This window comes from Salmo salar, chromosome ssa17 (genome assembly GCF_905237065.1).
Source record: "Salmo salar chromosome ssa17, Ssal_v3.1, whole genome shotgun sequence".
NCBI lineage: Eukaryota > Metazoa > Chordata > Actinopteri > Salmoniformes > Salmonidae > Salmo > Salmo salar.
In genome coordinates this window covers 57,449,092-57,466,396 of record NC_059458.1, presented here as the reverse complement: position 1 = coordinate 57,466,396, position 17,305 = coordinate 57,449,092, and the positions used below count along the sequence as shown (strand labels likewise).

At 48.9% G+C, this 17,305-nt stretch overlaps 1 protein-coding gene across 1 annotated transcript in view; it reads right to left on the bottom strand.

Moving 5' to 3' along the window:
• LOC106576167 (protein O-mannosyl-transferase TMTC1) overlaps positions 1-17,305 on the bottom strand; it is a 98,449-nt gene that overhangs the window by 77,770 nt on the left and 3,374 nt on the right. The window contains exons 2-4 of the mRNA XM_014153132.2: positions 8,053-8,230; positions 1,746-1,819; positions 1,155-1,331 (exon numbers count right to left, since the gene is read on the bottom strand). Coding sequence (XP_014008607.1) covers positions 1,155-1,331; positions 1,746-1,819; positions 8,053-8,230 — 429 coding nt within the window. The remainder of the gene's footprint in view (positions 1-1,154; positions 1,332-1,745; positions 1,820-8,052; positions 8,231-17,305) is intronic.

Genomic DNA, 17,305 nt, shown 5'->3' with positions numbered 1-17,305 from the left:
TAGGGGTTAGTGGTGCACTCATTCACTATCAGACCAGTACAGCTGTTGTAATACTACAACAATACTGAAGGCTATTACAGAGGTTTAGCAGTGAGAGTCTATGAGAGGCCTGTAGTCCAGGGCTGTCTGTCAGCCTGCTCAGTGGTAGCACTCACAAACAAACACACACGCACACACACACAGTTTGAGCTCTCCACTGTCGTATTAAGAGGTGTCCATCCAGATGAAGACATAAACAAGACACAGGACATGGCTTAGAGAGACACCATGCCAAGAGTAGATTTCTGGCAGGACGGGGTGTGATGAGCAAACACAAAGAAAAGCATCCAACTACTAAGGGACACATTTACACACAGAGACACACATGGATAGTGACGTACACACACACACACACACTCAGAAACACACTCTCACAACACACACACACACACACTCAAGTCCCACAGCCACACGACTCAATGACAGATGCCCGGGGCAGTTACCCTAACATAACCCCCTAATACACACACAAACGTCCCCCCTCACTGTTAAATCCTTTAATGTGTTATCAGAGGCCAGCCCACTGAACACAGGCTAATTCCAGCACATTCCAACACTGCATGGGGTGGAGGCCCCCAAAACATCAGGACCTGGCTTTGGCAGGGTGGACCACATACACACACACACACACACACACACACACACACACACACACACACACACACACACACACACAGTCTATGTAGCAGTAGTTTTCACCCGTCTCTCCCTTCGTCTGATCCAGTGTTACAATCCTCTGTAATATACACCCCCAGAGAGGCAGAAACCAGGACATTCCCATACCAACATTTGGCCATGCTGTTACTGTACACGTGTTAGTCTGTCTCTATAGATGGCTGCTCCACCAACTTAACTGGCTGGTCCAACCGTGCTTTTAGGAGAACAGTCAACAGTTAGCAGAGAATAACAGGAACCCTGGTCTGTAGGAATACTGAAATGACCTGGGTGGAGGGTGCACACACACAAACACACACACAAAGATGTGCTTCTTTCCAACACACACATACAGCTAATTACATATAACCAGCTCATACACACACAAGCTGACAAGAGTGACAAAGGTCTTCTTAGGCAATCAAGCCATCTTAAAACACACACACACACAGTGGACTTACAAGAGGAGGGGCTTGCGGCAGAGCACCAGGGCATCGTAGAGCACACACACCCCTAAGACGGTGATGCCCGTCTCCTTGACCAGCATGGCACAGGTACCCAGCAGCAGACTGGCACCCAGCGCCCACACAGACACCGTGGAGGGCAGAGACTCTGCAGAACCAGAACCACCCACACTCCTAGAGAGAGAGAGAGAGAGAGAGAGAGAGAGAGAGAGAGAGAGAGAGAGAGAGAGAGAGAGAGAGAGAGAGAGAGAGAGAGAGAGAGAGAGAGAGAGAGAGAGAGAGAGAGAGAGAGAGGTGCTATTAAGTAAAGAGAAAATACCGCCCAGAGTGTAAAAAAACTCTACACAATCCGCCCCCAGAGTAGTGAGAGACACAGACACAGAGAGAGACACACAGAGATAGAGACACAGAGAGAGAGACACAGAGAGAGAGAGACAGACAGAGAGAGAGAGAGACAGAGAGACAGAGAGAGAGAGAGAGACAGAGAGAGAGAGAGAGACAGAGAGAGAGAGAGAGACAGAGAGAGAGAGAGAGCGAGAGACACAGAGAGAGAGACAGAGAGAGAGAAGTGAGTTAGGGATTTCTTACCTAATATAGGAGAGAAAGGCCAGGAGGAACAGCATGCAGGCCAAGACATCCGCCCTGCCCACAATACCAGACACCTGAAACATACACAGAGTTTACATTAGTCCTGTGGCTCAGGTGACCCGGACAAACTGTAGACTAGCGACAGAGTAGAGTGGGTGTCCATAGGGAAGTCTATTATGTTGCTGGGTTACACTGAGACGCATGACTCATTACATAACACTGTGTTATGGTAGAGTCTGTCAGCAGAGGTCCAGAGACAGTTCAGGGCAGGTTGGAGATGAGACAGTAATATCTGTATATTTACCACAAAGCGCCCTGATGTTTCAGCCTCTTCTCCAAGAGAGAGACCTAGTTAGGCGGCAATACTTAAGGTGTGATATGTTAGCTGGTGATATGTTAGGTTGTGTTACAGTTCTGTTTGGGCCGTGGGGTACGATGTGTTCCAACTGGGACTGAGATAAAGAACACAGAGAGAGAGAGAGACAGAGAGAGACAGAGAGAGAGACAGAGAAAAAGTCATACTCAGAGATGAACAGGGTCAGATAGGAGCTGTGAGATCATAAATCTCAAAACCTCCAGGATAGGAAGACGGGGGGATGGAGAGAGAGAGAGAGAGAGAGAGAGGGGTAAGGAGGAGAGAGGAGCGGGATAGCAATAGATGAGGAGGACGGGAAGGAGTAGATTGATTGCCACCCTCCAGAGAGAGTCTGTAAATATAACAGTCTGTCCCAGAACCTTTTAATCAAACTGGCAAAACAGCCAACCTCTGTCACTGTGTGTGTGTGTGTGTGTGTGTGTGTGTGTGTGTGTGTGTGTGTGTGTGTGTGTGTAAGGGTACAGGGAGCTCGGTTTGGTCCGCACTGTGAATCCGAATGAATACATGCAAGATATATTTTAAAAACACTAGGCTAACACTGCATTTTAGGCCTCTTGTGTAAATCTGAGCTAAAAAAAAAAAAAACTACATTTTAGGCTATTCTGTAAAAGAAAAGTAGAGCCTATGTGCACGGTGCAATCACTATAACAGCCCAGAACTAGCGAGTGGTGGAGTCGTTAAACCATGATGCTCTATCATCATTTCAATCTCCAGTTAGGGAACATTAGGCCTTCCCAGTAGATTACAATGGCGATGGAGAGAGAGAGAGACAGTATGTCACCGCTGCTCAACGAGAATAGCCTATGCAGCTGCCAACACACGTCGCCCTCTCGCCCCCATTTCAGAAAACAGGTAGTACCCGCTCTATATAAGCAAGCTAAAGCCGAAATTGTCAATGAATTGGCCAGTGACCCCGTGTTGCACTTACTACAGATGGATGGACCTCCAGGGCCACAGAGAGCTACTTAACAGTAGGTAGGTTTCCATTGGCCCAGATTTATTCGACAAAAGCAGTGGCATTGCGACACGTGTAACGGAAACAGACGATATAGGAGACATTTTCAAAAGATCGACAACATTTTTATCCATTTGACAAGGGTGGATTTTTTTTGGAGTAACTTTCTTTGCGATAAAATGATGATGTAAATTCTTTATTTTTTTATAAATTATGATTGGCGAATAGTTTTGAAGGTAGGCATAAGGTCATCACGTAACTATAAACTCCACTCTACATTTAATTATATTTTTATTAATGCACAATTTGACTTAATGGGTAATGGAAACAACCACAAACATTTTATTCAACATTATAGGTTTTTGCTAAAAAGTTTTGTTTGTTTGTTGCTGTGGCATCTTTATGTCCAGCTGTTTTTAATCGACACGAGATAGTTCAATGGAAACACACCCTAACAAGCAATAGTCGCATCTATTTTCTATGCAAACGTTCTAAATTTCAAAGAAGAACAAAAGAAATCACTGGACAAGGTAATGGAAACATAGCTAGTGAGAGCCATTTGTGGGAAATGAGAATTTGACACGCCTCCTTTATGAGAGTCACACAAGAGTGCATGTTTTTCACTTTTGTAAGAAAATATTATAGCATAATGTCTGAGCCATGTTAATTTCACATGCATATTGCACTTATTTGATTGTTGTTGTTGAGTCATCGTCGGTTTGTATTTAAGAAAATACAAAGTGTTGGTATTATTCCTGAAGATGCTCTCATTAAGCATTATTTGACTCATGATCATATATGGAAGCAGGAATACAAACACTTTGTATTTTCCTAAATAAACAAAAATGAACTACAGTAACTGTTGGCATTTCCTTTTCCTGCTGTAGAAGCTCATCAGTAAAGCAGGGGGAGGAGCCCAGTCTCATATACTTAATTAATGAGGAAGAAGACAAGAGCCTTCCACCCTTCCCTGTCCTCGCTCTTCTCCCTCTTCTCCCCCACCCCCTCATCCAATTGCCCTTCATCCTTCACCTCTGTTCTTTCTCTCCTTTCATCTTCCTCTATCCATCCCTGCCTCCCGCTGTGAGTGAAGGTGACTCAGCTGTGTCATCTTGGTACACACACATCACCACACATTCTTTAACAGTATATCTCAACTCAAAAACACTCCCAGCCTTAACACTCACTTAAAATATCTAAACCAGACCTTTAATGTCCTACCCCATGGAGTACCAGCTGTGTGTGTGTGCGCGCAGTGAGAAACACACATTCTATAACATTCTGAGCCACACCCTTCTAGGGCTGCAGCTGTTTCTAATAGAATGTGCTTTAGAGACACACCCTGCCCCCTGGAATTGTCTAATGGGACATTTGGTACTGATTTACATTGTGTGTGTGTGTGTGTGTGTGTGTGTGTGTGTGTGTGTGTGTGTGTGTGTGTGTGTGTGTGTGTGTGTGTGTGTGTGTGTGTGTGTGTGTGTGTGTATTAGCTCTCTCTCTCTCTCATGAGGCACGGCGTGAGGCGAGAGGGTTCCTCATGACTGGAACTGGGGATTTGAGTACTCTATCCTGATCGCACACATGCCTACGACAGTAAAGTACTACCTTACCACACCCCCCTACTACAGTAAAGTACTACCTTACCACACCCCCTTACTACAGTAAAGTACTACCTTACCACACACCTCTACTACAGTAAAGTACTACCTTACCACACCCCCCTACTACAGTAAAGTACTACCCTACCAAACACCCCTACTAGAGTAAAGTACTACCTTACCACACACCTCTACTACAGTAAAGTACTACCTTACCACACCCCCCTACTACATTAAAGTACTACCTTACCACACACCTCTACTACAGTAAAGTACTACCTTACCACACCCCCCTACTACAGTAAAGTACTACCCTACCAAACACCCCTACTACAGTAAAGTACTACCTTTCCACACCCCTCTACTACAGTAAAGTACTACCCCACCACACCTCTACTACAGTAAAATACTACCTTACCACACCCCCCTACTACAGTAAAGTACTACCCTACCACACACCCCTACTACAGTAAAGTACTACCTTACCACACCCCCCTACTACAGTAAAGTACTACCCCACCATACCCCCTACTACAGTAAAGTACTACCTTACCACACCCCCCTACTACAGTAAAGTACTACCTTTCCACACCCCCTACTACAGTAAAGTACTACCCCACCACACACCTCTACTACAGTAAAGTACTACCTTACCACACTACCTTACCACACACCCCTACTACAGTAAAGTACTACCTCACCACACACCTCTACTACAGTAAAGTACTACCTCACCACACACCTCTACTACAGTAAAGTACTACCTCACCACACACCTCTACTACAGTAAAGTACTACCTTAACACACCCCCCTACTACAGTAAAGTATTACCTCACCACACCCCCCTACTACAGTAAAGTACAAACCTCACCACACATCCCTACTACAGTAAAGTACTACTTCACCGCACATCCCTACTACAGTAAAGTACTACCTTAACACACCCCCCTACTACAGTAAAGTACTACCTCACCACACATCCCTACTACAGTAAAGTACTACTTCACCACACATCCCTACTACAGTAAAGTATTACCTCACCACACACCTCTACTACAGTAAAGTACTACCTCACCACACATCCCTACTACAGTAAAGTACTACTTCACCACACATCCCTACTACAGTAAAGTACTACCTTACCACACATCCCTACTACAGTAGTCAGTAATTAGCCTTGTCCAAGCCAGAACGGCCTGAGCCCATCCTGTTTCTGTAGCGTGAGCCAGCTTGATGTACAAGTACACCCCCTGGGCAGGACGCTAGTCAGTACCATACTAATCCTCTTTAACCCAGCACCAAACATGTCCATAAACCTATAGTGATATACGGTACCTCTGACAGTGGTGACAGTGATACACTGATCTGTCTTGAACGGACACAAAGGGGTTTCAATGATAGCTATTGTGTTGACCAGAGCTGCTGTAATAGTAAGTATGGCTCTCCCACCTCGCCACTGCTGTCTCCTGGCCTGGTCCACACACACTGGGCTCTCTTCACTGGAACACACACACACACACACACACACACACACACACACACACACACACACACACACACACACACACACACACACACACACACACACACACACTAGCCAATTACATCATTTTGCAGGAATTTGAACACAGCTGCAGCTCCCTCACTCTAAAATCTACACGTGGAGTAGAATATACAGTACAGCCCAAGGACACACACTCTCTCTCTCTCTCTCAGGTCTGCAAAATAAGTATTTTCTCAATAACATGGTTTAAAAAGTCAGGAGAAAAATGACTATCTACAGTATGGCATCCCTCACCTCTGTCTGGCCTGTCTTTTCCCTACAGCTAAGACACTCAACAACATGCACTTCGCCATGCCAACCATGTGGGTGCCTAAGTGGACAGCGAGACACACAGACGGCCAGCGGGATCCCCACATGACCTGACCAGTCTGTCTCAGCAGCCGCCATTGAGAAGAGAGGAGAGTGGGATGAATGGAGGGCTTTCAGCCTTGAACAGCACCTCCATTCACTGGCTGCAGATCTGAATGACTGCATCTTTATGGCGGCCATATTGGATAGGGAGACAGGGACTGTGTGATGCCAGGAGCTTCACGGGGCGGGTGGATGAGGGATAGGCCACTTTTTAATCTCTGTCTGATTGTGGTGTTTGTGTGTGTGTGTGTGTGTGTGTGTGTGTGTGTGTGTGTGTGTGTGTGTGTGTGTGTGTGTGTGTGTGTGTGTGTGTGTGTGTGTGTGTGTGTGTGTGTGTGTGTGTGTGTGTGTGTGTGTGTGTGTGTGTGTGTGTGTGTGTCCCTCCTCATCAGTATAAGTGAAGTGACCTCCAGCTGGTCCCCCGGCTAATGACGTAACCGGTTTACTGCACTGAGTTCATCAGACTCTGGCAACACTGGCACAGTCACTCACTGCAGAGACACAGCACTGCCAAAGACCTGCCACTACACAGCCCCGGCATCAGCCCCAGCCCTCAGAATGACTGACTACTTACTGCATGACTGCCTGGCAGACTGACACCGGGTGGAAATGGGACTGGGACTGAAGCTCCTGAAAACCTATGCTAGGGAGGCTAGTGCTGGTATGAGCTAGGAAGCTGAAGACTCATTTGAGTGGCTGTGGACAGGGGTTATGAGCTGGAGGTTGGTGCATGATTAGTTTATGGTTGAGGGAGAAGGTTGGGCGGTGAAGCCTGGGCTGAAGCTGGCACTGGGGCCAGATGGAAGGATGAAGGGAACTGTAGGATTAACACTAGAGAGACTAAGGCTGATTAGGATGCTAGACACAGACTGGGAGTAGTCTCTCTCTCTCTCGCTCTCTCCACATTTCTCTCTTTCGCCCTTTTCATCTCTCTCTCTCTGTCTCTCTCTAGAGCTCTAACTTTAACACATCAGCCTTTCTTCTTCTTTCACCTGTGAGAATGAATTATAATTCGCCTCCACACAGGATTTTCTATTCATTTCCCAAATTGTAAAAATTGCCTCGCTACTTTTGAAACATTCAAAACTAAACTCATGGAGCTGGAACTGCAATATGAAAACGGGAAGGTTGCCTTTTCCCAGACTTGTTGAACAGGGACCTGATTCCCCAGTAGTGAGACGAGTGAATGAGAGCCCTGAGCTCGTCTCACATGTGAAGGCAGAGCCACAGATTGCCATGTCAGAGGAAGACTGCCTGTGTCACCAGGTCGTGGTACTCTACAGTATGTGAAGGAATCCATGTCATTGGTCTCACATGTGAGGGAGGAGTCATTGAGAAGAAGCATGTCTGCTAGAGGGGGTTGTGTGTGTGTGTGTGTGTGTGTGTGTGTGTGTGTGTGTGTGTGTGTGTGTGTGTGTGTGTGTGTGTGTGTGTGTGTGTGTGTGTGTGTGGGTATACTCACAGCCTCAGTGTGTATGGGGTGCACAGCGAAGAGGAGGGCGGTGAGGAAGGCCAGGCGGGGGTCGTCGAACACGCAACGATCACACGTGTGCATGAGCAGACAGGTCACGGCACAGTGAAGACACACGTTGACCACATGGAAGTAGAGAGGGGTCATTCCACCCAAGAGGATGTTCAATCTGATAGAGAGAGAGATTGTAATCACCATTTTGCCATCATAATTAGAGAGAAAGGAGACTTATTCAAACTGAAACTGTAGGATATGAAACATTCGCTGCTAATGTATCACAGCCACACTGTGTCGGGAACTGTGACCCTCCTTTACAGTTGCCACCATCACCAATGACTACAGTCCAATCACAGCTGGGGTCAATTCCATTCGACCTTAGTCAATTAAATTCAGGACGGGTATCTAACTTAAGGTAATTACATGAATTGAATACAATTAAATTCATTTTGGTTGAGGATATTCCCTTCCCTTAGTCACCAGCTTTTTGATGGTGTAATAAGGCTGAGATAAGCTATTTGGAATCTTCATATAATATATCTTATATATTATTCTGTTCAAATTACATTTTTCCCCCGCCCACACGCAGTTATAACACAATAGTAAGATCTCCATTACACACCCAGGTACCGAAAACCATTAGTTCTGGTTGTATAAAAACATTTCTCCATGAGATTGTAATTACGCCCTCATATATTAAGCGATTCCTCCCCCGTCTCAGAGTAGAGAAGAATCCCAAACCCAAACCTCCATTATGAATTCAATTACAGCACTACACCATCTCTGTAAAACAGCCTGTTTCTCTCATCATTAAACAGTCTGCACAGTCTGACTCCTAATGCTGAAGAAACCCATACATTTCCAGGATGAAAGACTTGGAGAATCCGAATTTCAGAATTTAACTAGACAGAAGGGAATCTGAAGAGAACATAACATGGGTTTTAATGGGGGAAAAGACCGTAGAGCTGATTGTCATACCTAAGTGATAACGGGGATGCCTCATAAAAGCCATTGTCCAATCCATTAAGTGATGATGAAAAGCAGGCTCCACCCCTCCTATATCCTGTGTTACATCATAGATCATACATAGTGGATGTTGTAGGATGCCCTGGGGAGAGGGTATTAACCTGTGTATGCCGGCCCTTTGATGTGATCTTGTTATAGACCTTCTCAGTGAATCATGGCGGATGTGCACTCTGTTATTAAAACTAATGCATTTCAATTAGAGACCAGAGACTGGACAATTTCCTGACAATGTGATCTGACCAGGAAAAACAAGGCCTTTCTTATAGCCTACGACTAGGATCTGGAGGTTTTCCACACCACATCCCCTGACCAGGAAAAACTCTAGGCCCACCACTGTATAGGTGTCATTTTTGTTTCACTGTTTTATCTAGCTACAGCACTATAGTGCCTGTATTGTGATAGAAGAGAAGTGTTGAGCCGTGCAGGTAGAGTGGTTACACTGGTCAATGCTGAAACAGACAGGTATCCAGCTCCCAAAGGACACAGTAACTGTCCCCAGGCAGCCTGGCTGTGTTGGAGGGGACAGGGGATATGACAGAGGCATCAGCAGGTTATGACGAGTGTCTTTACGCTGTTGTACCATGTTAATACTATGTCCTCTGGGTGGGATTTGGAGGGGGGGGGTCCTGGACCGTAAGCTGTGACGTGATCTCATAGCCTGTTTTCCTGTCATTCTCTGTTGTTATGCCCCTCTCTTTTCATCCCATTCACTTCCTCCCTCCCTCCTTCTCTATACCTCCTTATATCTCCCCCTCTCCCTTGGTCCCCTCCTGCTCTCTCCCCAAAGCCATCGTTCCATTAACAGGCTACTTTAGAGTGCTTCAGAGGACCGTCTCAGAGGCCCGACAGTGATCACTGACACAGAAACACACTGCTATACTGAGCACAGAGCCCCCACATGCACAGGTGTGGTGTATGTGTGCGTGCGTCGGTGTGTGTGTATGAGGTGTGAGTCTCCGCGTGTCGAAATGACAGATATACCTAGCAGATCTTCAAGGACATGTGTGTGTCCATATGTACCACTGTCCCATATACTGTACATGTGTGTAAATAGTAGAGGACGACCGATTAATCGGTATTTTTGTCCACCGGTTTGCCGATGTATTTATTTATTTATTATTTTTTTTATTTTACACCTTTATTTAACTAGGCAAATCAGATTAAGAACACATTCTTATTTTCAATGACGGCCTAGGAACGGGGGTTAACTGCCTTGTTCAGGGGGGATTCGGGGATTTGTTTTTGCAACCTTCCGGTTACTAGTCCAACGCTCTAACCACCTGCCTTACATTGCACGCCACGAGGAGCCTGCATGGCAGGCTGACTACCTGTTACGTGAGGGCAGCAAGAAGCCAAGGTAAGTTGCTAGCTAGCATTAAACTTATCTTATAAAAAACTATCAATCTTAACATAATCACTAGTTAACTACACATGGTTGATGATATTACTAGTTTATCTAACGTGTCCTGCGTTGCATATAATCGATGCAGTGCCTGTTAATTTCTCATTGAATCACAGCCTACTTCGACAAATGGGTGTTGATTTAACAAGCGCATTTGCGAAAAAAGCACTGTCGTTGCACCAATGTACCTACCATAAACATCAATGCCTTTCTTTAAAACCAATACACAAGTATATATTTTTAAACCTGCATATTTAGTTAATATTGCCTGCTAACATGAAATTGTGTCACTTATCTTGCGTTCATTGCACGCAGTCAGGGTATATGCAACAGTTTGGGACGCTTGGCTCGTTGCGAACTAATTTGCCAGAATTTTATGTAATTATCAAATCAAATTTATTTATATAGCCCTTCTTACATCAGCTGATATCTCAAAGTGCTGTACAGAAACCCAGCCTAAAACCCCAAACAGCAAGCAATGCAGGTGACATAACATTGATGCCACCCATTAGATAAAATACGGAATGGTTGCATATTTCACTGAAAGAAAAAACTTTTGTTTTCGAGATGATAGTTTCCGGATTCGACCATATTAATGACATAAGGCTCGTATTTCTGTGTGTTTATTATATTATAATTAAATCTATGATTTGATAGAGCAGTCTGACTGAGCGGTGGTAGGCACCAGCAGGCTTGTAAGCATTCATTCAAACAGCACTTTCGTGTGTTTTGCCAGCAGCTCTAAGTTGTGCTTCAAGCATTGCGCTGTTTATGACTTCAAGCCGGATGGGTATAATTTGTGGAACGTTCCAACAGGAATCTATTCCAAAAACTTTGTAAATAACAAGGTTGCCAAAAAACAACGCATACAAAGTTGTATAGCGGCAGAATAAGATACCGGGTAGGGAGTGGTCTATTTCATTGCGTTTTTCACTCATCACGTTTATTCCAAAAAATGTCTGTCCTCACTCTGGTTGCCTATGGACAAACATTAAGAATAAGCTACGTGGTGAGTTGATGCCTATTCGGCAGCTAGTTAGCTAGGTTTGTATGCGTTGCTACTTTGTATGCGTTGTTGGTTGGCAACCTTTTACTTGACGTTTTTTGGAACAGATTCCTGTTGGAACGTTCCAGAAATTATACCCACCCCTTCAAGCCTATCAACTCCCAAGATTAGGCTGGTGTAACCGATGTGAAATGGCTAGCTAGTTAGCGGGGTGCGCGCTAATAGCGTTTCAAACGTCACTCGCTCTGAGACTTGGAGTAGTTGTTCCCCTTGCTCTGCATGGGTAACGCTGCTTCGAGGGTGGCTGTTGTCGATGTGTTCCTGGTTCGAGCCCAGGTAGGAGCGAGGAGAGGGACGGAAGCTATACTGTTACACTGGCAATACTAAAGTGCCTATAAGAACATCCAATAGTCAAAGGTATATGAAATACAAATCGTATAGAGAGAAATAGTTGTCACGATTCCGTAAGGCAGGAGGAAAAGGCAGAGTCAAACGCAGGAGACATAGTCCAGTTGTGCCGTAGAACGGTATATTTATTTCACCGAAAACCACTCGGCGTAACAAAAGGGCATAGGGTGTGCCCAGAGACCACACGGGAACACAGTTAACCCCGAGAAAACAAAGATACGCACGGGGCGCAGCCCGGCAAATATAACATTCCTCTAGCGAGAATCCGCTGGGGAAAAATGTGCAAAAACACAAAACGTTCACAGACCTGCCCGCTGACGAATAAACAATCCCGCACAAAACACAAACCACAAGGAACAAACTAAATACCCCCCCTACTAATTACAAAAACGGAAACAGGTGCGGACTTAAACAGACAAAACACAACGAACACAGAACATAGATCGGTGGCAGCTAATAGATCGGCGACGATGACCGCCGAGCGCCGCCCGGCCGAGGAGGGACACCATTTTCTGTGGATACTGTGACAGTACCCCTCCCCTGACGCGCGGCTCCCGCAGCGCGCCGACGCCGGCCTCGGGGACGACCCGGAGGGCAAGGCGCCGGCCGGTCCGGACGGAGACGATGGACCTCCTGGAGCATAGTGGGATCCAAAATGTCCCTCACCGGAACCCAGCACCTCTCCTCCGGACCGTACCCCTCCCAGTCCACGAGGTACTGCAGGCCCCCTACCCGACGCCGGGAGTCCAGGATGGCCCGGACTGTGTACGCCGGGGCCCCCACCGGATGTCCAGGGGGGGCGGAGGGACCTCCCGCACCTCAGCGTCCTGTAGTGGACCAGCTACCACCGGCCTGAGGAGAGACACATGAAACGAGGGGTTAATACGGTAGTATGATGTGAGTTGCAACCTATAACACACCTCGTTTATTCTACTCAGGACTGTGAACGGCCCCACAAACCGCGGACCCAGCTTCCGGCAGGGCAGGTGGAGGGGCAGGTTCCGGGTCAAGAGCCAGACTCTGTCCCCCGGATTATAAACGGGAGCCTCACTACGGTGGCGGTCAGCGCTCTCTTTCTGTCGACCTATCGCTCGCCTCAGGCATTCCTGGACAGCCCTCCAGGTCTCTTGTGAGCGCTGTACCCATTCCTCTACCACAGGAGCCTCCGTCTGGCTCTGCTGCCAGGGCACCAGGACTGGCTGATAACCTAACACTACCTGGAAAGGTGACAGGTTAGTAGAGGAGTGGCGCTGAGAGTTCTGGGCCATCTCGGCCCATGGCACGAACCTCGCCCACTCCCCTGGCCGGTCCCGGCAATACGACCGCAGGAACCTGCCCACATCCTGGTTAATGCGCTCAACCTGCCCATTACTCTCGGGGTGAAAACCCGAGGTCAGGCTGACCGAGACCCCCAGCCTCTCCATAAACGACCTCCACACCCTGGAAGTAAACTGGGGACCCCGATCAGATACGATGTCCTCGGGCACCCCGTAGTGCCGGAAGACATGGGTGAATAGGGCCTCCGCGGTCTGTAGGGCCGTAGGAAGACCGGGTAATGGGAGCAGACGGCAGGACTTCGAGAACCGATCCACAACAACCAGGATGGTAGTGTTCCCCTGAGATGGCGGGAGATCCGTAAGGAAATCCACCGAGAGGTGAGACCAAGGTCGTTGTGGAACGGGGAGGGGATGTAATTTCCCCCGAGGCAGGTGCCTAGGAGCCTTGCACTGGGCGCACACCGAACAGGAAGAGACATAGTGTCTTACATCCTCAGCCAAGGTGGGCCACCAGTACTTTCCTTTCAGGCCTCGCACTGTCCATTCCACTCCAGGATGACCCGAGGAGGGTAGAGTGTGAGCCCATCAGATCAGGCGATCCCGAACACCAAGCGGAACGAACTTCAGACCCGCGGGACATTGAGGGGGAGTGGGTTCTGCCTGAACCGCCCGCTCGATGTCCGCATCCACCTCCCATACCACCGGTGCCACTAGACAGGACGCCGGGAGTATGGGAGTCGGATCGATGGTCCGCTCCTCTGAGTCGTAGAGACGAGACAGTGCGTCGGCCTTCCGGTTCCGAGACCCCAGAATGTAGGAAAGGGTGAATTGGAACCTCGTAAAGAACATGGCCCACCTGGCCTGACGAGGATTAAGTCTCCTCGCTGCTCGGATGTACTCCAGGTTACGGTGGTTGGTCCAGATGAGAAAAGGGTGACGTGCCCCCTCAAGCCAATGTCTCCACACTGTCAAAGATTTGACCACGGCCAACAACTCCCTGTCCCCCACGTCATAGTTGCGCTCCGCCGGACTCAGCTTCTTAGAAAAGAATGAACAGGGGCGGAGCTTCGGAGGAGCGCCCGAGCGCTGCGACAGCACTGCGCCGACCCCAGCCTCGGACGCGTCCACCTCTACTATGAATGGCAAAGAGGGATCCGGATGCGCCAGCACCGGAGCGTCGGTAAACAGAACCTTCAGACGACGGAAGGCTCTGTCCGCCTCTGCCGACCAACGCAATCGCACCGGACCCCCCTTCATCAGTGAGGTAATGGGAGCTGCCACTTGACCAAAACCCCGGATAAACCTCCGGTAATAATTGGCGAACCCCAAGAACCGCTGCACCTCCTTCACCGTGGTAGGGAGCGGCCAATTACGCACGGCCGTAACGCGATCACATTCCATCACCACCCCTGTGGTGGAAATGCGATATCCCAGGAAAGAGACGGCTTGTTTGGAGAACTCACATTTCTCAGCCTTGACGTATAGGTTATGCTCCAGCAGCCGCCCAAGCACTTTGCGCACCAGAGCCACATGCGCGGCACGTGTGGCGGAGTAGATCAGAATGTCATCGATGTACACCACCACACCCTGTCCGAGCATGTCTCTGAGAACCTCGTCCACAAAGGATTGGAAGACAGCGGGAGCATTTTTCAACCCATACGGCATGACGAGGTACTCATAATGGCCAGATGAGGTACTAAATGCGGTTTTCCACTCGTCTCCCTCTCGGATACGCACCAGGTTATACGCGCTCCTGAGATCTAGTTTGGTGAAGAAGAACGCCCCGTGAAATGACTCCACCGCCGTAGCAATGAGAGTTAGCAGGTAACTGAACCCCACTGTGATCGAATTTAGACCTCTATAGTCAATGCACGGGCGCAGACCTCCCTCCTTCTTCTTCACAAAAAAGAAGCTTGAGGAGACAGGGGATTTAGATGGCCGAATGTATCCCTGTCTCAAGGACTCAGCGACACTGTCTCCTCCTGAGACAGAGGATACACGTGGCTTTTAGGAAGGACCGCGTCAGCCTGGAGGTTTATCGCACAATCCCCCTGTCGATGGGGTGGTAATTGGGTCGCCTTCGTCTTACTGAAGGCGATAGCCAAATCGGCATATTCAGAGGGAATGTGCACAGTAGAGACTTGGTCTGGACTCTCCACCGTGGTTGCACCGATGGAAACTCCTATACATCTACCTGAGCACTCCCTCGACCACCCCTTAAGAGCCCTCTGTCCCCACGAAATCTGAGGGTTGTGAGTGGCTAGCCAGGGGATACCCAGTACCACTGGAAACGCCGGGGAGTCAATGAGGAAGAGGCTGATACGTTCCACATGACCCCCTCACGTTGCCATAACCAGTGGTACAGTAGCCTCCCCCTCTTGGCCGGACCCTAGTGGTCGACTGTCTAAGGCGTGCACAGGGAAGGGGTGGTCCAGCTGAACCAGGGGAATCCCTAACCTTTTAGCGACCCCACGGTCCATAAAACTCCCAGCTGCACCTGAATCGACTAGTGCCTTATACTGGAAGTGAGGGGGGGGGAAAAAATCTGGAAAACACACTGAAATGTACAGATGGTCGACAGGGGGCTCTGGGTGTGGCTGGTGCTGACTCACCTGGGGGGGGGGGGGGGGGTCAACGAAGTGCTCTGCCTGCCATCCGAACTCCCGGGGGGTTCCCTCCAGCACCGGTCCGCAGTGTGTCCTCTGCGCCCGCAGTGGGAGCAGGAGAGGCCCCTCTCCCCGGTCCTCCTTGATGCAGCTCCTCCTATCTCCATGGGCTGTGGAGCAGGAGGGCTGGGAGGTGGAACGAACAGGCCCCGACTGGAACGTCCCCGGGCAGCCAGCAGGTTGTCCAGTCTGATGGATAAATCCACCAGCTGGTCCAGTGTGATGGCGTGGTCCCTGCAGGCCAGCTCCCGGCGGACATCCTCTCGGAGACTGCAGCGATAAGAATCCATCAGGGCCCGCTCATTCCACCCCGACCCCGCGGTGAGAGTCCTGAGCGCTCCTCGTCCCCTGTCTTAAGTGAAACAATCGCTCACCCGCCGCCCTGCCCTCCGGGGGATGATCGAATACCGCCCGGAAGCGGCGGGTGAACTCCGGGTAGTCACCCCGAGCCGAGTCTGGGCCATCCCAAACCGCGTTGGCCCATTCCAGGGCTCTACCCGTAAGACAAAAGACGAGGGCCCTCACCTTTTCTTCGTCGGAGGGAGAGGGGCGAACGGTCGCCAGGTAGAGTTCAACCTGTAGTAAAAACCCCTTACATCCCGTAGCTGTCCCGTCAAACTCCCTCGGTGGCGTAATCCGGATGCCGCTTGCGCCCGCTTCAGGTGGGGTTTGTAGAGGCGCCGGCTGACGAACCGGAGCTGGTCTGGTGATTGAAGCCCCTCTCTCCCAGTTCTCCAATCTGACCAGCACTTGGTCCATTGCCGAGCCCAGGCGGTGGAGGAGGTTGGAGTGCTGTGACACCTGTTCGGCCACTGACGGTGCTTCCGCTCCTGCTGACTCCAAAACTGTTCGCTGCTCTGGCACCCCAATGGTGGAACAAGCTCCCTCACGACGCCAGGACAGCGGAGTCAATCACCACCTTCCGGAGACACCTGAAACCCCACCTCTTTAAGGAATACCTGGGATAGGATAAAGTAATCCTTCTAACCCCCCCTTAAAAGATTTAGATGGACTATTGTAAAGTGGTTGTTCCACTGGATATTATAAGGTGAATGCACCAATTTGTAAGTCGCTCTGGATAAGAGCGTCTGCTAAATGACTTAAATGTAAATGTAAATGTAATTTGGTGCGGGATTCTGTCACGATTCCGTAAGGCAGGAGGAAAAGGCAGAGTCAAACGCAGGAGACGTAGTCCAGTTGTGCCGTAGAACGGTATATTTATTTCACCGAAAACCACTCGGCGTAACAAAAGGGCATAGGGTGTGCCCAGAGACCACACGGGAACACAGTTAACCCCTAGAAAACAAAGATACGCACGGGGCGCAGCCCGGCAAATATAACATTCCTCTAGCGAGAATCCGCTGGGGAAAAATGTGCAAAAACACAAAACGTTCACAGACCTGCCCGCTGACTAATAAACAATCCCGCACAAAACACAAACCACAAGGAACAAACTAAATAC